A 22,028-nucleotide genomic window follows, 5' to 3' on the forward strand; every position below is an offset into this window, starting at 1 on the left:
CAAGTTGAGGACAGCCACAGGGACACACAGAAACCCTGTCTTGAACCTCCCCCCACCGCCAACCCCAGATCCACCTGGATTGGGTTAGATATTATAAATGGGCCCAGACAACCTTCACTCTACCCTGCTGCTGCAGAAGGCAGGCAAGACAGTTTTTACTAATGCCAGCACTTGGGGGCAGAAGCAGGAGGATCAGGAGTTCAAGGTGGATGTGGGCTACAGAGTGATCTCAAGCCAGGTGGGACTACATGAGACCTGTCTCAAGAAAGCTCAGGGGGACTGTGAGTCCTGGTGTGCCAAGTCCAATATGAGCGTTCTTCCTCCTCAGCCTCCTGCCTGAGCAGCAGCTAGCTCAGCTGTCTGCCAAGACAACAACTCTGTGTGTTGTTTTTATTGTCCCTGCAGACTGGCAATGGGATCAGCAGGGCACAAGTATGCTGGGGACACCAAGTTGTTTTCTTCTTATTAGATGCTTGGTTCCTAGGCTGATTCGGAAAGCTCAACCCCACACCAAGCGTGTCCCCAGACAGTCTCCATCTCCCCAGGTACATCCCCGGTCACCCGCCTCCCCCTCCCCAGGCATACCCCCTGAGGTCACTGAGCACCTCAGCAGCACTGCAGGGAACTCATAATTTATTCTGGTTCGCCAGGATCCCTAACAATCTTGCTGACCCAGAGGCTCCATTTACTGTTCATCAGCTGCAAGGCCAAGGCAGGAGTGCTGCAGCTGCGGGAGCTTTGCTACATTACAAGAGAAGCCCTGGAAGATGTGTGTCTACCCAGCAGGACAGGAGGAAGTTGTCAGAGTTTTCCCTGGACCAATTCCATACATTGTAGATTTCATAGAGGCAGCAACAGGAAGAAAAGCCTACTGTATTTGATCAGAATGTGACAGGCATATAAACAGGAAGCCAAACATATTGCTTACCTTGTGAACACTGGTCAAGACATTTAGGAAAGAGAAATCTAAGGAGAAAAAAAAAAGTATTTTCAAAACCATTTGTTTCAGAGTCATCATTATTTCTCACAAAAGCATGAATGTGACTGACAAGGCAAGTGCCAGGTGGTACTGAGCATGATGCTGTAGTGATCCAAGACATTCACAGTTTTGCACCAAAGTTCATGTTCCATGGAAATTCCTACATGGCACATTGCAGGGGGGATCCTGGGAGCACCAAGAGTTCTTCAGAACACAGGCGACAAACAGAGCTGCCCTAGCCAAGCTCCACCTGTGTGGTTTGGATGCCAGTGAAGCACTCTATCACTGGGTTAGCATCAGGCATGGTGGTACATGCTTGTAACAGGAAGTACTTAGGTTCAGGAGATCAGGGATAGTCTTCCCCACAAGTCAAGACAAAGCAGCTGGGTTTCCGGACACCCACCTCCAAAGCACAGACACAGACAAAAACAAACAAAACAAGATGGAGCTGATCTTTGTCTCTTCAGTCTACTGAAGGAAAAAAATTCACAATCATAGGACTTTAATTCTGGCCACTAGGGAAGCTGAGGCAGGTGGATTTCTGAGGCTAATCTACAGTTAGTGAAACCTTGTCTCAAAAATGATAATTAAGCCGGGCATGGTGGCACATGCCTTTAATCCCAGCACTCGGTAGGCAGAGGCAGGTGGATCACTGTGAGTTGGATGCCAGCCTGGTTCTACAAAGTGAGTCTAGGACAGCCAAGGCTACACAGAGAAACCTTGTCTCAAAAAACAAAACAAAACAAAACAAAAATTAAAGTAAGAAAAAAAAATTAAAATTCCAACATTATAATGCTCCTGTTAGAGAAGTGAGCGACCACCGATGAGAGCGGCTGCCTTGTCTAAGGTCCCCAGGAGGATGTGCACCATACAAGCAGTTAGACCGCATTCTGCTATTAACCATTAGCAGAGCAGAGGTGCCAGCTGAAGACTGGAAAGCAGGTTAAATGTCCTGCTCAAGGCACTCACTCCACACAGTGGGCCTGCAGCAAGTCTAGGTCTGTCAGGGTTCACAGAGCTCCATGGTCCCCAAGTCAGCTGGTAAGATGCATAGGAGCACACATAGTAGCTGCTCACACACCACATGAACCAAACTGCTGAATCCCGTTCTCTTGCCTGACTCTCTCTTAGTTTCTTAAGATTCCGAGGAGGAACACCTGTGTGATAAAAGCAGGGCCAAAAGAGCAAGAACAAAGCCACACCAGAGGCCTTGATGTCACTGTGGGGTATGTGTGATTGTACAGTCCACTGAATCACCCGCTGCACAATAAATATATTCTTAGAAGTGTGTGTGTGCCTATGATTTTGGAGTGTAATCACTTAGGCCTTTTTTTGGCTCCGCCTCCGTTCTCACAGCAGCCCATAACAACTCACAAAGATTTCCCACAATGTCAGAGGCTGGACACGAAACCTCTGACAAGGGAAGGGGCCTGTAAGACAGAACTGCTAATCCAAGGCAGTTCATAAAACAAAGTGCTTAGTTAGCATGTGGCCTCGGGTGGCTAGAGTTCACGATGGGGGAGCAAAGGCATGGTGGTGGCAGGGACAGCTGAGAGCTCACATATTGATCTAAAAGTAGGAGGCAGAGGTCAAGGGAGCTCTGGGAATCACTCCAGTCTTTTAAAACCTCGAAGTCAGTGACACACCTCCTCCAACAAAGCTACACCTCCCAATCCTTCTCGAACAGTTCCATCAACTGGGGACCAAGCATTCAAACATATGAGCCTATGGTTGGGGCTGTTCTCACTCAGACTACCACATGTGTATGCATGACTTCTTAAGAATGGAATGAAATTTCTCACATCTTGATATTTTTGTCCTTCCAATTAATATGGTGGCTTTCTTTTCTTTTTGGGGGGGGGGGAAGGGACAGGGTTTCTTTGTATAGCCTTGGCTGTTCTAGAACTAGCTCTATAGACCAGGCTGGCCTCAAACCCACAGAGATCCATCTGCCTCTGCCGCCCACATATGGGATTATGGGTGTGTGCCATTGGCTTTCTTCTTAATCCAATGAAAAGATATTGGTGTTTCTTTTTTTGTTGTTTGAGACAGGGTTTCTGCAGCCTAAACTAGCTTTTGTATTGAAATATTCACTTAAGTTAGCTTTACTTCTGTATTTAAATAGCTATACACGTATCTCCACGTTATTAAACTATGTCTGTGGTGCTCATGTTGGTATACTCATGAGCTCATGTTGGTATACTCAAGGAAAAACTTCCTTGTTTTTTTCTATTTTTTGTTTTTTGATGCAGGATCTCTCACTCTGTTGTAGCCCAGGCTGTACTTAAGCACCTACTTAGTCATCATTTCTTTCTTTGAGTCAGAGCCTCATTGTAGCCTAGTTGGCTTCTAACTAGTGATCCTCCCATCTCTGCCTCCTGAGTGCTAGGATGATAGGCATTTAACCACCACATTAGCTTTTATCAGATTTATATATTCCCCCTTGCCTCTTTCTTTCCTCCTCTATCCCTTTTTGCAGTGTTTGGGACTGAATCCAGGGTCCTTTACATGCACTTGGCAAGTCCTCAACCCCAAGCTGAACCCCACCCCCACCCCAGCCCAGCCCCTCCACAACAGAGATGCTTCATGAGCACTTCCTAAGCATTGAAAAGACATGGCTCCTCTTCTCACAGGGCTGAATAAAGCCTATCTTCCATAGTCTCATTTATTATGCGGTCCCACAAGCTAAACATGCATGAAGACCTATCTCATGGTGGGAGGGAAAATCACCACAGGTCACATCAACACCACGTGACGGGCTGGAGGTGGTCCTGAGTATCTACCTGTGCTCCATGTAGCAGCTCAGCGGCTCCACACACACTGTGACGGCACCAATGGTGAAGTAGGACGTGACACGTGGGTCTGGGTGAGTCTGCAGGGCCTGGATGACATCAATGACATCTGTGTAGCTAAGTGGAAAAAAGCACATGGTCAGCTTCCTGGGTGGGGCTACAGAACAGGGGGGTGCTGAGTGCAGAGGGGTGAAGGCTGCCATGGAGTCCCTTGGTGTCACCCCACTTTGTGATTTAGAGCCCCTAGAATCCACAGTGTGCTTCTTCATTCTGTTTCCCTAAAGGGAAGAGTGTGCAGAAGAGGCAGCCTATTCTGGAGCTAAGAACGGAGTGACTGGGGCTCTGAGGGCGGGACTGTGCTTTCTAGTCATAACCCAGGAGCTCCTCCAGACTCTTTAGTTCTTTCTCATCTCCCCCCATTCCACACGGTCACCAGACCTGTCAAATGCCATTTCTAGTCCCCTCTTCTGCTGGAGCTCCCTCCAACCTTGATTTACAGAACCAGTTTGATGTCTTCACTTAGGAGCGAGGATGTCTGTAACCCAAGCCCTCAAGCCGGTTCCTCCCAAGTTCTTGCTATTCTAAGCCCAGAGGACTTTGCTCTTTCAGATGCTAGGCCAAAAGATCCCAGCCTTCTTTGATTCCAATTTTTCCCTTAGTCTCAGCATATACCTGGAAGAGATCACTGCTCACACTCCCACTGGGTCCAGACTGCCACCATACTTTACCTAGGACACCCCAATGGTCTCCCAGCTGCCCCTACTTTCACTATGCCTGACTGCTGCAAACTGTCCTCTACAGGGAAGCCAGAGTGCTATGCTAAGCCCTCCGGCAGATCGCATTACTGCTCTGTTCAAAACCCTCTAGTGTTTTCATTAAGTGCAAAGGCCCTTACAGTGGGCCGGGCAGCCTGTGCCATCTCACCTCTCACACTGCTTGGGGGGGATTTCGTTATCCCATCCCTGCCGCTACTCCAGCCACGCTGGCCTCCTGGGTCTTCTCTGCACACGCGAGGCACGCCTCTACCTGTTACTCTGCCCTCAGGCTGGGTTGCTCTTTTCCTCTGGCATCCACCTGGCTGTCTCTGCTCACGTGTCACTGTGTTGGTTTTTGTGGTGCTGGGGATGGAACTCAGGGAGTGGTGCACATGCTGGTTGCGTGCTCCACACTGAGCTACATCAGGTGGCATCTTGTGACACATCTTGTGCCTGTCATGCACGTCACGCTCGCCATCATGCACACCGCAACAGTGGTAATGCTCCTCTACCCCCTCCCACCAGTGTTTCTGCAAAGCGCGGACTCTCAGCCACAGCCTCTCTGATACTTTGTTTTCTTTGTGAGTATCTCTGGCCCCGTCTTTCCTCATTTATCCCCTCCCCCACCCCCGTCTCTGCAGAAAGGTGGCTGTTCAGTGTTACAGTCTCTGAAGCCTAAAGCAATACAGATCAGGGCACTGGACCTTCGACCTCCTCCAGCAGAGCTTGGGGCTGCTCTAAGAAGGGGCCTCTTCACCTCACGGAGGACAGCGCTGTCCCCATGGGACCCAGGCTATTATCAAAAGGTCTGAGTCTATGGAGAGACATCAAACCTGATGGCAGTCTGTCTGGCAGGTCAGAGGGACCTGTGTCTGTGTGGGCCTTTGGGAGACTGGTGGGAGGTGAGGAGTGGGCGTGGCCTGCCAGAGCAGCTATGCCCTGAATTCCTACAAACAGCTGACCTGTGAAAAGGCCCTGGCTTCATCCCAGATCAGAATACCCTCCTTGGTCTTGCTGAGCCATTAGATTCTCAGGGAGGATAGATCCTGCTAAGTTCTAGTTTCCCCATGGGTACCTGGCTGCTCTAGTGTTATTTACTGATTTATTTTATAGAGGCTCTCATTATGTAGCCCTATGGTAGCTTGGACCTTACTACCAAGGTTGGCCTTGAACTTGTGGAATCCTGCCTCAGCCTCCAAAGTGCATGGATTACCTGTCTGAGTCTCTCTGCTTGGCTTGCTCAAGAAACTGCTGAGTGAGTCCTACAGGCTCTGCTCCCTGGCTTTTCTCCCTGGGCATGTGTGCGTCTGTATCCAGTGCAGTGCTTGGATGGGTCTGGGTGCAGGAGAATCCTAGACACTGCAGGCCTTTACAGCAGTACATTTGAAAATAAAGGATTTTGAGGAAGCAGGACTGCTGTGAGCTAAAGGCCAGTCAGTGTGAGCTAGATAACAAGGCTTGTCTTTTTATGGTTTCTGTTTGTTTTAGATGTATTTATTTTATGTCAAGATGGCAAAACTTCCAAAAAAGAAGATCCCTTTATAACCCATCTATTTCCCTATCATCTGCCCTATCCCTAAGAGCTTGGCAAGTATAAATCTGGTTTTTTGTTTTGTTTTGAGACAGTCTCTGTATAACAGTACTGGTTGTCCTGGACTCGCTTTGTAGACCAGGCTGGCCTCAAACTCCCAGAGATCCACCTGCCTCTGCCTTCCGAGTGCTGGGATTAAAGGCATGTGCCACCATTCTCAGCTCACAAATTTGTTTTTTAAAGAAGAAAAAAGCACTCCAGGAGCTGGAGATGTAGCTTAGATGCCAGAGTGGAAGCCACAGGTTTAATTCCCAGCACATATAAACTGGGCATAATGACACATGCCTACAATCCCAGCATTAGGGATGTAGATCACAAGTTCAAGGTCATCCTCCACTACATTGGAGGCTGGCCTATTAGAAACGAGACCCTGTCTCAGAAACAAAACAGAGACAAATAAAAACCCCTTTATTTCATTCTTGAAACCACAGTTTTACTCCAAGTTAAAACTCAATACCACAGGAGGCAGGCAGATCGCTGAGTTCGAGGCCAGCCTGGTCTACAAAGCGAGTCCAGGACAGCCAAGTCTACACCTTGAAAACAAAACCAAACCAAAAAAACCAAAAAACCAAAACCAACCAACCAAACAAACCCTCAATACCACGACCTCCAAAATGGTACTAAGTTGAGTGGAAACAAAAGAAAACTCTGCCTTCTATTATAAGCTTTTCTCAGAAGACTCACTGATGATGAGGACAGAGGGCTGGAGAGCTAGCTTAGCAGTCAGGAGCCCGCGCTGGAGATTGAGAGTGCCTGCTGCTCTTCCAGAGGAGCTGAGTTTGAGTCTCACACTGGACAGCTCACAGGCACCTGCACCTCTAGCTTCAGAGGGTCTGATGTCCTCCCCTGGCCTCCATGAACACTAGCACACACATGACACACACAGACACGCCTGACACACACAGACACACCTGACATACACAGACACACCTGACACACACAGATACACATGACACACACAGACACGCCTGACACACACAGACACGCCTGACACACACAGACACGCCTGACACACACAGATACACACACATGAAAAGAACAAAGTCAGGCCTTGGGTGATGGCTCAGAGGTTAAGAGCACCTGCTGCTCTCGCACAAGACTCAGGTTCAGTTTCTAACACTTACATGGTGGCTCACAATGGTTCCTAACTCCAGTCCCAGGGGAATCTGGCACCCTCCCTGCACCCCCCTGACATGGGCACTGCATGCCCAAACCCATATACATGGAAGCAAGCACTCATACACATAAAAAGTCTTAAAGAAAATAATCAGAGATATAATGATGAACATAGAAGCTAGATTTGAGAAACAAGCCAAATGTTACGGTACATATCTGCAATCCTAGCACTCTGTATGCTGAAGCAAGGGGGTCACAAGTTCAAGGCCAGCCTGGACTACATAGTAAAATCAAAGAGGGGGGAGTTTTTGGCATGAGAAGCCCCTGCCACCTTCCTTTACAACCAGCTTCAGTACGGACTAGGGCCGAGAACTGTGCAAGCTATAGTGCAGGCATCTCTACGTTATCTGTTGGCTCCAAAACCATGGGTCAAATCTATAAGGGCCTTAGTAAAGAGCCACAACTCTTTTTGTTTGTTTTTTTGTTTTTCGAGACAGGGTTTCTCTGTGTGTAGCCCTGGATTTCCTGGAACTCACTGAAATCTGCCAGCCTCTGCCTTCCCAGTGCTGGGATTAAAGGTGTGAGCCACCACTCACCTAAGAGCCACAAAATGCAGCTGCTATTTCTCATATAACCCAGGCTGGCCTCTAACTCATTATGTAGCCAAAGGCCAATTTTCCTGCTTCCACCTGCCAAGTGCCAGAGCTGAAAGTGTACGCCATCATGGCTGGGCTCGGCTGCTGTTCTGATTTGAGTCTGTTAGGGTTTCCACTGGCGTCCTTCACACCCTGTGCTATGACTGAATGAATGCTGAGTCTGTGCTCCAAGAGCTGCTCCTTACAGCAGCCAGGAACAGCCAGAATGCCCAGCATTTTCACAGACTTGTGCAGTCAGAGATAAGGAACTGACAATAGCACCTGAGATGATGGGTAACAGAAATGACCTTAGCTGTGTATACTGACAAACTGGCGAGTTTTCTCCCAGGTCCCCACTGCCAGTGACTCAGTTCTGGCAGGGCAGGCGATAGTGATGCTGGGTTGACCCAGTCCTCTGACTAGTAGAAGCAACAGAAAACCTGAAGGAAGCAAGTGGTTCCAAGGCTGGATTCTCCTTCTGACCATGCCATAGCATAAGGGGCTGGCAGGAGGGAAACTGCAGAGCGGGTCAGGCTACAACAAGGGCTCTCAGTGCCCGAAGGCCCCAGGGGTTCACATCCTCACTTGCCTTTCTTCTCAGGGACACCATAGCTCCTCCCAGGTCCCATCATTACAACCACGAGCCCAAGCAGAGCTTCGGATCTGGGCCTATTCTTTACTGGAAACAAGCAGCCTGCTGCAGACACTAATTACTGTGAGACGAGCATTAAGCTTCTTTACAGCCATAACACTAGAAACAAGCCCAGCCCCTGTTCTGTTCTCCTGGCCTACATGTTCCCTTCTGGGCCCAGGTGATAAAGGACTTGCAAGGCGCTCCTCCTCGGAAGGCCGGTGGGCAGGAGTCTGTGGAGCAGCGGCACAGACTCTGCCAGTTCTTCCCTCTTAGCTGGGAAGATGGCACAGTAGGGAAAGCATTTGCCATGCAAGCATGAGGATGTGAGTTTGGATCCTCAGCTCCAAGGTTTAAAAAAAAAAAAAAAAAAAAAAAAAAAGGAAGACATGGCTGTGCCCAGTGCTGTGAGAGACAGAGACAAAAGGCTGCCAGCCTAGTTCCAGTTCCAGTGAAAGACCCTGACTGAAAGGAATAAGACAGAGATCTAGCAAGGACGTAAGAAGCAAAGACATCCTATGTCCTCTTCTGGCTCCATGTGTAAGCACACAGGGGTGCACATTTATACATACATATCTATCTACAACACACACACACACACACACACACACACACACACACATACACACACACACACACACACACAGAGAGAGAGATCCACTTTTCCTGTGACAATAATGGTACTTAGCAGGGACTTAAGATTTAGGAGCCTACAACCACAGCGTGGCATCAGTCATAAAACAGACACTCCATGCTCAACAGTACTATGCACATTTCTCACTGTGAGTCCCATAAAACTCTTCTGGGATAGGTATTGGGGAGGGGGGTGCTTATAAATTGCATAGGGGCTACATATGTAATTCTAAAAGAGGGAGGAGTAAAACAGATAAGGTTCCCATGTCTAGATGGCAAGGCTTAAAGACTACTATCACTCTTAACAGTTGCTGGAGATATTACAATATAGAAGGCAAAACTGAAACATGTGTAGCTAGGAGTTACCCTGAGCCGCAGTATGGCAACAGTATCCTGGCCTTTCCGAGGAGTATTGAAGCATTAGGGCACACACACACACAGTAACAGTGGTCCCCAGAGGCCCCCAGGCCCACTTCCACTCCCAGGACTTGAACACTCACCCCTGTAGTACCACCAGCAGTCTGGTCCTCTTGCGGATATAAGCTGCCTGGCGGGCAGAGCGGTTCTGCTGGGCCTCCAGGGCACTGGAAAGGTACTTTTGGAAGTGCGCAGCATGGAAACACTCAGAGCTGTCCATGAGCTGGCGGTATACCATCCACCTGGAAGCGGCAGAGGCAGTCTTAGAAGAAGGCTGCATACAGCCTGGTCCTGAGAAGCCCAGGCATGGATTTAAGTGTGATCAGTGTTCTGTAGAATATGCTGCCAGTGATTATGGAGAGAGAGCTACTGTGGCATAACAGAAAAGGACAGAAGGACACTGGCTGGGCTACAAGCTCAGCATCATGAAACCAAAATCCTTGGAGCTTCTGAAAGGAAATTCCTTTCACAGGGGGAAAAAAGACAGGTAATGTATGGCCAGGAGGCCTCGGCAGTGAGAAAGACTTCTGACCCAGCAGTAAGTTCCTGGTAAAGCTAGTAAGAAATGGGCACGGTCAAGAATTCAGACTGTTTTAGCAAGAGGCAGGAATGGTGGCACATGCCAATAGTGATAACATTCAGAGAGCTCAAAAGAGGACTGCCAGTTGAATTTGAGGCCACTTTAGCTATTATTGCAGAGACAGAGGAAATGGGCGAGAGAGGGAGAGAGGGAGGGCAGGGAGGAGGAGAGACGAGCACACACAGCTGAGTGTGGTGGTTCATGCCTATGACCCAGCACTTGAAAGATGGAGGCAGAAGGATCAGGAATCCAAGGTCACCCTCAGCTACAGCCACAGAAGTTCAAGGCAGCATGAACTACATGAGATTCTCGCCCCGACAAAGAGAAAACTTGTATGACAGAATCACTAGACGCGAGGATCTGGTAACCCTGAAAATCCTAAACAAGGCACTAAGCACAGTGTGTTAAATGAAGAGATGACGGATGACTGCTGAGCTAAGTGCCAGTAGATGGCTAAGGTTTCCCTACACCAGGGCAGGCCCAGGAACAGGCTCTCCTTCCCCAAAGCAAAAGTAGAAGCCATACTAACCTGCCGTACTCCTTATGCAGAGTGACCAGGAAAGCACAGAGCTTGCTAGCATGACAGCCTGGGAGACCAGTTATAATGTTGATGGTAACCTACATGAAAGGAAAGGTGTGTGGGTCTGCAAGTCAACTGACGAACACTGTTCACCTCTCGTAAAGAAACTGACATCCAGAGCAAGGCTCTGTGGGTTTCAAGATCAGCACCAGTATTCACTAGCTCCTTGATTTAGAATGAATGACAATGTCTGTTGACCTGGGCAGTTTTCTGTGAACCTGTCAGGAGCTGGAGTCAAACAGGGAGAGCTATCTCCACTGAAAAACTGCCTCCATCACATGGCCTGTAGGCAAGTCTGTGAAACGTTTTCTTGATTGCAAATAGATAGAAAGCCCAGCCCATTGTGGGTGGTGACACTCCTGAGCTGGTGATCCTGGGTTCTATAAGAAAGCAGGCTGAGCAAGCCATGAGGAGCAAGTCAGTAAACAGCACCCCTTCATGGCCTCTGCATCAGCCCCTGCCTCCAGGTTCCTGTTCTGACTTCCCTTGGTGGAGTCTGACCTGAGAGTTGAAAGCTGAAATAAACCCTTTCCTCTCCAAGTTGTTTGTGGTCATGGTGTTTTATTGCAGCACTGGAAACTAAGCTAAGACACTTACTTACCTTATGGAGGTGTGGTGATTCATGAAGTTCACTTATGTAAATAGTAACCGAATTTCTAGGGAGCATTTGTCACTGTATCACTTAAAATAGAAAAGGCATTTAGAGAGCCTAACTTGCTTAAGACTGCAGACCCCAAGTGAAGGAGATGCTCAGGGTATCTATTTATTATATTTGTAATAACATTTCTTAGGGAGCAAAAAGGGAGTCTGGAAAAAAAAGTGTCCTGGCTCTACTGGCATGCAGACCTGGCAAGCAGGGGAGCTGCGCTCGAGCTGTTTCTGTGGGCTCCCTGTGTCTGCCAAGCCATAAGACCTGTGCTGAGTCACAACGCCCAGCATGATAAGCTCCCTTATAGCCTCTTGTGGAGGAAGAAAGGAGTCACTGGCTGGCCCTTGCTGCAGTACACCAGCACGCACACCTGGGTTTCCCTCAGGTACATATTCTAAGGCCATTTATGGAATTTACTGAGCAATCACAGGAGAAAGTTTATTACAATGACAAGCCCAAGAAGACCTGTCGTTTTCTTTTGAGAAAAAGTTTTATACACTATAGCCCAAGCTGGCCTGGAACTCAGTGTCACCCAGGAGAGTTTCAAAGCTACAGTGACCCTCCTGCCTCAGACTCCTGGATACCAGGACACAGGCATGAGTATTTCACACATGTGAGACTCAGCAAGGCAGGCCCAGCCATGGATAATTTACACTGTTGAGCCTGGATGGTGTTTAGCAGCAGCTGGTCCCCTAAGCGCAGAGGCAGCTGTGGCTCTCTTCTGTGGAAACCTGGGCTCTTCCCCCACCCTGTGACCAAGGCGTGTTTGGTGAAGTCCTCTACCTTGTCATTTCCTGTTTCATGAGTGGGGCTCACTTCAGCTTGCTGCAGCAGGCCTGGAAGATGGGTTCGCATCACAGGCTCCTGACCAATGCTGCCAATGGCAAAATGTTGGAGAAACCTAGAAAAACAAGACAAGTGTCACTTCATTGTCACAGCCTTACCTGACCTGTCCATTCACTCTAGTAACTTCTTCCTAAGTGCTCAAACATAAGCCTTAAAGAGATTCCATGATAGGAAAATGGATGTGGCACATACACGTAAAAAGCTATAAATAAGAGCTCAGGAAGGACCAACACAGAGGCCCCCACATTTCAAAAGCCGAGACGGTAAACATCTGCAGTCAGAGGCATAGAACTTACTGGTCCAACTCAGGGAGTCTGGCTGAGAGCAGTTTCCGGGAGCTCCATTCCTCCGCAGGATGGGTCAGGGCACTGAAGAGCTTCTGCGCACTGGAGTGCCTAAATCACCAAAGGCTCACGTTAGTGCTGCGCCTCCCACAGCAAAGGCACTTTACACAGTTAGCACTGAGGCTTCCAAGCCAGAGATGAAACAGCCAACACTGCCAAAATAAGTCCTGCACTGACTTAAACAAAGTATGGCACCAGTGCACGGCAACTGGCATGTCCATAGAAGGCTGCCTCGGTTTTTTTGACAGTGGTCTCAGGTTGTAATTCTTGGTTGTAGTGGTTTGAATACTGGAGGAGGTGTGTCATTGCTCTCTCTGCCTCCTGTCTGTGTTTGAGATGTCTGAGCACTCAGCCGCTGTTCCAGCCACCTGCTGCCTCCACTCTACCATCATCGACTCTTTATCCCTCTAGAACTGTGAGCCCAAATATCCTTCCTTCTGTAAACTGCTGTGGTCATGGTGTTTTATCACAGCAGCAGAAACCTAGGTAAGACAGCAGGGAATTTCCTCCTCTCCCTCTACTTTCTTCAGGGTCTCATGTAGCCTAGGCTAGCCTCCAACTCATTACACTGCTGAGTATGATCTTGAGCTTCTGAGGCTCCTGTTTCTACCTCCTGGGCACTGGGCTTCCAGGAGTGTGCCACCATGGCGGGCTCGGACCCACCCTGCATGCTAGGCAAGTGCTCCTCCAACTGAGCCACATGCCCAGCTTGGATTTCATGTCTCCGTTTCCCGAAGTACACCCACGACCTGTGCGTTAGCAATAATGACATGACTACTGGCCCTTTCAGAAGCCAAGACCCCTCTGTTACATAATGTGAGTCACCCTGCAGAGAAAGCACACCCACAAAGCTTAGGGAATCTAGCACAAACACTGGAGACAGCCACTTACAATCTCTTTTGTTCCACAGATAATCCATCTTCCTGGATCACTTTTAAAGAAAGCCCTGAGTTATCCTGCTGTTGCCAGGGGGAGAAGACCTAAACAAAACAGAATTTAAACAAAGAACACTTTAAACCCAACAACAGGATATGGAATCCACATGGGATCTGATGACTGTTGAAATCAACACTGTCAGTGCAGAGAAAAACATTATCACAAGCAAGTTTGCTTCAAAAATGAGGCCAGAAAGCAATTTTGTTCAGTGTTTTGCAGAGCCAGAAATGCCTTTCTGGGTTCCTGACTGTGACCTTCCAGAAGTCAGGAAGCCTGGAGGGAGCTGTCAGGAACAGCAGTCCTCCTGGTGACAGGACCAGAAGGCAGTAGTGGCCTCAAGAAGCTGCTGCTCAGAGGCAGAGGGAGGGAGGAGAGCTAGCTGAAAGGAATCATTTGGAAGGCTACGTCTAGGTGGACCGTGAGCACCAACAGGTGGCAGGCAGGACCGCCCAGCAGTAAGGGGGAGACACATAAGAACTTGTCCATGTTCCTCTGTACTCTGTGACTGTCATGAAGCAGGGACGCTGCTCATGAGCTGCTGTAACCACATCCTTCCAAGAACTTCTTGGGATTTTGTTGTTGTTGTTTGTTTGTTTGTTTGTTTGTTTGTTTTTGAGACATAGTTTCTCTGTGTAGCATTGGCTGTCCTGGACTCTCTTTGTAGATGAGGCTGGCCTTGAACTCACAGTGATCCACCTGCCTCAGCCTCTTGAGTACTGGGATTAAAGGCGTGTGCCACTATACCTGGCCCTTTCAAGAACTTTTAACAATCGTTATTCTGGCTTTGGCTACTGTGTGGTCTCTAAGTGCATCACGTGATCCATCTATCTGCACTACCTTTAGAAAAGAGTCTCAGATAGCCCAGGATGGCCTCACACTTATTTGCTATGTAGCTGAGGTTAGTCTTCGAACTCCTGACTTTTCTGCCTCTATCTGCAAAGTGCTGGGCTTGTAGGCACGGGACACTACCTTGTGGGGCCGTGGACTTTCTGGTAAGCTGCTTCCTTTACAGAACATGTACTAAGCATGTACAGTGAGCAGACTACCATGTAGGGGCATCTGAAAGACAGAGGGAACTGCAGTCCACAGGGAAGGAGAGCATGGGGTGGGATAGACAGTTCTAGCCCAGTAAGAGGAGCTCGTTATTTAATAAAATAGCTAAAAAGGAAATAAATTTAATTGTTACTTAAGTGGGGACAAGCAGATTTCATTTCTGCTCCCATTCTTCACCATTCAAAAACCAACAGGATTATGAAAACACCTTCTATGCCTCCATTCCTCTCTATGTCTTCTCAACCGGGTTTTAAATCTTTTTGTTGTTATTCATGTCTTTAGAGAGTGTAGGCCAGGCTGGCCTTGAACTTCATGTTTAGCTGAGGCTTGAGTTCCTGATCCTGCTGCCTCCACCTCCTAGGTACTAGGGTTACAGGTTTATACCACTTACTACTTCAACTCTCACTTTAATGATATCATTGTTAATTCTAATTAAAAAAACACAATTATTTTTCTTTTTATTTGTATAGGTATTTTACACCTGCATGTTTGGTACTGCCCTCAGAGGCCAGAAAAGGGCATTGGATCCCCTGGGACTGGAGTTACAGATGATTGTGAGCCTCCATGTTGGTGCTGAGAATCAAACCAGTCCTTTGTAAGAGCAGCCAGTGTCCTTCACCACTGAGTCATCTCCCTACCTCTTTTTGAGGCGAGGTCTCACATGTAGCTTTAGGTGGCCTGAAATCCCCTACAGAGACCAGGCTGGCCTCAAACTCACAACAGATCCACCTGCCTCTGCCTCCCAAGTGCTGGGATTAAAGGAATGAGCCACACTATTTGCTTTATATTACCATTAGGTTTTTTTTGTTTTTTGTTTTTCAAGACAGGGTTTCCCAGTGTATCTTTGGCTGTCCTGGTCTCACTTTGTAGACCAGGCTGGCCTCGAACTCACAGCTATCCACCTGCCTACTGGGATTAAAGGTGTGCGCCACCACTGCCCAGATACCATTAGTTTGTTTTAAGATACCATTTTACCACTTAAATTTCTAAGAGAAAAAGAAAGGTAGTTGTGTTTTGCTAAATTGATAACTGATGTTACCTCGGAGTAAAATGCCTGGTATATCTTTGATTTGGGGAAAAGGGCAATCATCAGGAAATTGCTTGCTCCATGGAACTGAACTGGGAGATGAGGAAGCAGTGAGCTGCGGAAGTTTATGAGAAGGGCGGCCACTACACTGGTGGAATCCTAGGGAGAGAAAGAGGAAAGTCAGATGGGAACCCACACACAGGAACCAGCCCCACAGTTAGGACACACAGGACCGGCTGCTTTTCAGTTACTTTCACAGCACATGGTTTACTGGACTTAGTAACAATGTGCTTTCCACCTCCAGCCACAGAAGATACTGGCACTACAGGGACTCACTCTCTCTTTCTTTTTTGGTGGAAGCATAGTCTCACCAAAGGCCCAAGCTGCCTTGAACTCACAATTTTCTTGCCTCAGTTTCCTTAACAGCTGGGATTAGAGGAATATGTTGTCACATTGGCTTAGATAGATATTTTCCTAAACTAAAAATGTCACCTCAAAATTCCTTCTAAGGTACTGTTTTAGGGTGGATGGGGGAGATTTGAGACAATTTCTTATAGTCCTGGCTCCAGTTCCCAAGAGCTAGGATTAAGGCTTATGTCATCTCTTCCAGGGAAGGTGTTAATTTCTTATATATAGGATTTCTGCCACTCAATAGATTGTTGCTCATTCTTTTGAGGGTCTCCTTTGATGCGCAGAAGTTTCTTAAATTTAATCTTTATTTTTTGAAAAAGGTTTTGTTATGTAGCCTAGACTGTCCTGGAACTCATGGCAAGCCTCCTGCGTTGGCCTCCGGAGCACTGAGACTGCAGGCATGAGCCTTCATACTCAGCTAGCATTAATTTTTCAAAATTATTTGAGCCAGTGAGATAGCTCAGCTGGTAAAAGTGACTGCTGCCAAGCTTGACAACCTGAGTTGATCTCTCACCCTACGGGAGAGAATCATGTCCCACAAGTTCTTCTCTGACCTACACATATATTCCAGGTTAAACTCCACCTCCAGGAAATAAACAAAAATGTAATTAAAAAGATCTTGTGTCTATGTACATGAGCACACGTGGAGTCACGGGAGAGGGTGGGTTTGGGGCGCTGGGTTCTCCCCTCCCACCATGAGGTCTAGTGATGGAACTCTCAGGCTGGCACAGCAAATGCTTTATTTACACCTAATGGTGTTTCAGATTTATATATTTACTTTATGTATGCCTTTGGCGTGCATGTCTGGTGGCTAGGCAGGTCAGACGTGAGCATTACACCCTTCAGAACTAGAGAGAGGTTATGGATAGTTGAAAGCCACCACGTGGGTGCTAGGAATTGAACCCGTTCTCTGCAAGAACAGTGCTCTTAGTCACTGAGCCATCTCTCCAGCTTCTAGAAGGCTTAATTTTGATTTAGTTCAATTTGTGTACTTCTTCTTTTACTGTCTGTGTTTTTGGTGCAATATCTAAGAAGTCAGTGACAAGTACAATGTCTTGAAGACTCCAATGTCATGGAGGTAGAGGTTAAGGAAGGTGCTAAACTCCTGTGGAGAAAATGAGCAATTTTTACATCTTTGGCTGCATGTATAATTCTTTCTCATGACTAGAAGATAAGTTAGAACCCCATCACGCCATAGGATGAACCTTCCAGCTCTGAAATGTGTGAGCCTTGGGTTTGTGTGAAAAGCCATTGGAGGGTTTTGTTTTGTTTTGTGTTGGCTATTTTCTATTTGTCTTTGGGCAAGGGCTGGGCTGGCTTCTTCTGAGCAGAAGGCCTTTCTAGCAAAGCGTGGAAGTGTTCTGGAAATGTGCAGGCTTCTGCTCATCCTCCCTCCTTGCTTGCTCCAATGCCGACTGTGCTTCCTGTCGTCCCGACACATAGCAATGGAGAAGGGAAATGGGGTGTATTTTAGAGCACTGAAGGCAGCGGTTGAAAGACCACCTACCCCATCATAGAAGGAAACAGAATTCATGTGATCTTTGGAAATGATGATACTTCCGTGATGACGGTGAGAAAACAGAAGGCCACCAGAGAAGAAGTGCACAGTCCCTAGAAGAAAAAGAATGCTGGTCAGAGCTGGAGTGCTGCATCCTTGGGCTGGACTCCAGTGTCCTTCTTGAGGGCACTAGAGTGACAATGTGATCTTCCTGAAAGGAGAAGAGACATTCTAAAGAGAGACACTTTTGTCCCTACTTTTGGTATTCCCACTATTGAAATAATAGATTCCAAAGAATGAAAATTTCCCAAGGAGTCACATGCTGGAAAAGGGAAAGGCCGCAATCCTGAGAGCAGTCAAAGGGGGCACCTGTCTCTTAGAAAGAGTCTTCACACACTTCTGAGAGCCTAGCCAACTGGCAGGGCAGAAGAGAGCTGAGACAGTGGTGAGCCCATGGTGAGTTCTCTTGCCTTCTAGCTATCTTATTTATTTATTTATGGATTTTTTGAGACAGGGTTTCTCTATGTAGTCTTGTCTGTCCTGGAACTTGCTCTGTAGACCAGGCTGGCCTCAAACTCCCAGAGAGCTGCCTGCCTCTGCCACCCTGAGTGCTGTAATTAAAGGCGTGCACCACCACTGCCCGGCTACTACCTGTCTCTTTAATGGTATGTTAAGGTGGGCAGCCAAGACTGTCTTTAGTGTGGTAGCTTGTTGTGTTCCTGAGAGCTAGGGAACAGGAGAACAGCCATGTAGACTAAACCAGGACTTTGAATATCCAGGACCTGACCACATGGCTCTTACAACCCACTCTGTTTAGCAAGAGACCTTGAAGAAAGGACGGAGAGGCTGCTATATAGTCTATTCTCTGCCAAAATGCTTACAGGAGACCTTGTTCCATGCCCAAGTGGCCGCCCCCTTCTTCACATTTGGGTCATCTCTAGAATCTCACCTTTATTGGTTTTCATTCTAAGGCCACTTGTGCTAGAATAAAAATCAAGCAAACTTCCTGCCCTGCTGTGCTGCTAGCCTGGTTTGGGGTTTGCCTCACCCCGCTCCCCTTTTTTTCAAAATTGGCTAGCCAGGCTACTTTGTTTATGTGTTCTTTTGTGACACTGAGAATATTCTTTATGCTTCTAACAGAAACAAGGAAGTCATAAAAGCCCTGTTCTACTGTATTTGTTGCTTGACACCTCCCCCCCACCCCCAAACACACTAGACTCCCTAACTATGTCCTGCCTCCTCATTGGGGCCTGCAGAGAGCAGGCTTTCATCCAGTAACTCCAGAGGTGGTAACTGGATACCACTATCAGGTGCACTTACACAAGCTGTGTGCTGAGCCTTCTGATCTGGGGAAGCTCAGCTAACCTTCCAGAGCCCCAACCAGAGAGGAAGCACAGACACAGTAAGAATGAGGTGTGGCAGCTCAGCATGTGTCTATAATTGGAAGCTGTGCACTCTGGAAGCTGTGGTAGGAGGACTGCCAGGAGTTTAAGGCTAGCCTGGGCTACATGGTGAGTTAAAAAGCTAGCCAGGGCTACATAGAAAGACCCTGTCTCAAAAAAATGAAAAAAATAAAAATAAACAAACAAAAAGCCCACCACCTAGGATACATACTGTCTGCTAATGTGGAGAAGCAAAATTCACACTATCTTACTGGGTGTCTTCAAAGGAAATATGTTTAAAGTACTTTGGATTTATCTGCTCTATTTGTGAGAAATATTTTGTTTTGTTTTAATCTCTCTCGTCTTGTAAAACCTGTATGTAAATCTTTTAATCTCCTCTACCTGGTAAAACGTTTTTTTTACACAAAGACTCCTCCCTTTGCATTCCCAGAACTTGACCCTTCCCCTTTCCTGCATTTCCTTTGTGCTGCTGATTTTAAAATTAGCCAGTCTCGAAAGATTGTGAAGTTGGACTCAAGACAAGCAGAAGAGACATCATGACCACCTCTGTTACAATCAACTAGGTCTCAAGCCCAGGACGAGGCTCACTCAGCACTCCTGCCCCGCCTCCTCCCCTAAGCCTCTCCCGCCTACAGACTGGGCTCCAGCTCTCTTCCCCCAGCCTCAATCCTACAGAAGCACTGTTGGTTGGTGGCTCCTCTCGTGCTCTCTCTTCCTCTCACAGTTCAGCTTAGTCTCGCAGCCGCCATGTTCAGCTGGGGCTGTGTCTGCCTGCGCTCTCCCTTACATCACCAACAGAAATCTTCTCCATACACTAGGAGTAGTTATACCCTCCTTTTATTTCAGCTTTTCATTCACTTCTTAGCCTGGGTTGTCAAACACACCCTTTTTACAAAAAGAAACTGCCTTCTCAGATTACTTCTGCTTTCTTTGCACGGTCCTTTGTGCCACCCTGAGACTCTTTTTGTTTCTGACACATTGGTGAGTTCATAATTCCCTTTCTCCAGGGTTGGCAGGAGCTATCTCAGCCCTAAAGAAATCATACTGTTCTTCTGGGTCCAAAAAAGAAGTAAGGGGTGCAGTTATTTTACAATACCAAACATCCATCTTTTTCTCTTTTTGTATTTATGTATTCTACGTGTATGAGTGTTTTGCCTGTGTGTGTGTGTGTGCGCGCACAATGTGCTTGGTGCCTACAGAGGTCAGAAGAGTATGCCGAATACTGAGGTTACAGATGGTTGTGAGCTATTGTGTGGGTGAGTTGCTCTAGTCCCTGGAAACATTCTTTAATTTTTATTTCATGTGTTTGTTTCTATGTATGCGTGTGCACCACACGTGTGCCATGGCTGTGGAGGGCAGAAGAGGGTGTTGGATGCCCTGGACTGGAGTTACAGATGATTGTAAGTCATTATGTACGGGCTAGTAATTGAACTCAAGTTCTCTGTGAGACTAGTAGAATCAGGTAAAAAAGACCAGTGATTAGATACTGATTAATTGACTTATTTATTGCTTTACTTAAAGCATTACTTGCACTGCTCATTTCCAGGCATGACTTCATTTGTTACCTGGAACAGAGTGACCCAGAGAAACAGCTGGAAACAATGGGCCATTGCCCTGAACAAGCTGAGCACAAAAGCTTAAAGTCTATACACCAGTTACTATAACATATGCCTTAAAAAGAGGTTTGTGGTTCCTGGCTTCCGTCTACCTGTGACATCTCCTCTTTCCACTCACGACTGTCAACTTGCTTATTCCAGAAAGATCCCTACAACAAGACCAGCCAGGCTCTTAGCTGCTGAGCCTTCTCTGCAGCTCAGCCTTCTTTGTAAAAGTGTCTGCCACCAACTTCACGTGGACATAAAGGAAATGAGCAGGGCAGAGTAGAGGCAGACCTTCCTGCCTGGGCTGTCCTGTCCCCAGAGCTCTCAGATATGTTCAATGCCCCACGTCTGTGCCAGCACCTCTGCTCAACAAACTCTCCCAAAGGAAACAACCACTCTCAAGTCTGATCTCCACTGGGAGAATGAAGGAGCAATGAGCAACCATCCACCAGAGCCTGTTAGGGAACCACAAACCTATATATACATGGTCAGTTGATTCTCAACAAAGACAATTCACAGGAGAGATGAAGGCCTTTTCAATAAACGGTGCTGCAGCTGGGTGTGGTGGCGCACGCCTTTAATCCCAGCACTCGGGAGGCAGAGGCAGGTGGATCGCTATGAGTTCGAGGCCAGTCTGGTCTACAAAGCGAGTCCAGGATAGCCAAGGCTACACAGAGAAACCCTGTCTCAGAAAACAAAAAGACCAAAACAAAACAAAAAGCAAAAACTGGATATTCATATGTGAGACAAACATTCACACGGGCCCCTCACACTGGAAATTCTACCCATGACCACCAGCAGCCACAGAAAACAGTCTCATTATTGCACAGGAACACTGAGTATTGAGAAGGATTCCTACTCAGGTAAGGCTACATTCCTGTCTAAGGAACAAAGCTTAAAGGTAAGACTTACATCTCAAGTATGGTGGTGCACACCTTTGATTGCTGTACTCGGGAAGCAGAGGCAGGGAAACCTCTTGTGAGTTCTAGGCCAGCCTGGTCTACAGAGTGTGTTCTAGGCCAGCCTGGTCTACAGAGTGTGTTCTGGTCAGCCAGGGATACCTAGCGAGATGCCTTCTCAATGAAACATAACGAAGTCTCAGATGCAAAGAAAACAGAACAGCGACTGAGCGGCAACACCAGCACCTCAGCGGCAGAGCCCTTTGGGGCCCCTGACCAAGTCAATGGTTACATCATATTCTACATGTTCAAGAACCCGGAGGAACGGCATTAGCTTGTCATATGAAGGATACTTTTTAAAAGATTCAAAATGAACTTTTAGAGATGAAAAATACAGAAACAGACATCAGATAGGGTTAGTGGTGTTCTGCAAGGCACAAGAAAAGGACATCAGAGTACACATCTCTGGGCTCTGTAAATCAGTTCAGGTGGAGATTAGTTTATAGAACAAAGGCTGTGCCGCTGCTAAGGGACAGATGCTGAGACGTTAGGCCTGTAGGGGTCACACCTGCCCTTAACACACACGTAACTCTTCTGGTCATCACTCTCTAATCAATACAGGCCAACAGCGATTTACATGGCATTTACACGG

General features: G+C 47.4%; 1 protein-coding gene across 1 annotated transcript in view; it reads right to left on the bottom strand.

The window, feature by feature from the left end:
• The window catches only part of Dnaaf9 (dynein axonemal assembly factor 9), a 116,440-nt gene that overhangs the window by 16,853 nt on the left and 77,559 nt on the right, over positions 1–22,028 (bottom strand). Inside the window, exons 21-29 of the mRNA XM_051144642.1 lie at positions 17,483–17,586; positions 15,577–15,723; positions 13,440–13,528; positions 12,501–12,599; positions 12,142–12,259; positions 10,659–10,747; positions 9,633–9,791; positions 3,763–3,888; positions 929–966 (exon numbers count right to left, since the gene is read on the bottom strand). Coding sequence (XP_051000599.1) covers positions 929–966; positions 3,763–3,888; positions 9,633–9,791; positions 10,659–10,747; positions 12,142–12,259; positions 12,501–12,599; positions 13,440–13,528; positions 15,577–15,723; positions 17,483–17,586 — 969 coding nt within the window. The remainder of the gene's footprint in view (positions 1–928; positions 967–3,762; positions 3,889–9,632; positions 9,792–10,658; positions 10,748–12,141; positions 12,260–12,500; positions 12,600–13,439; positions 13,529–15,576; positions 15,724–17,482; positions 17,587–22,028) is intronic.

Source organism: Acomys russatus, chromosome 4, assembly GCF_903995435.1.
Source record: "Acomys russatus chromosome 4, mAcoRus1.1, whole genome shotgun sequence".
In the NCBI taxonomy this organism is placed as follows: Eukaryota; Metazoa; Chordata; class Mammalia; order Rodentia; family Muridae; genus Acomys; species Acomys russatus.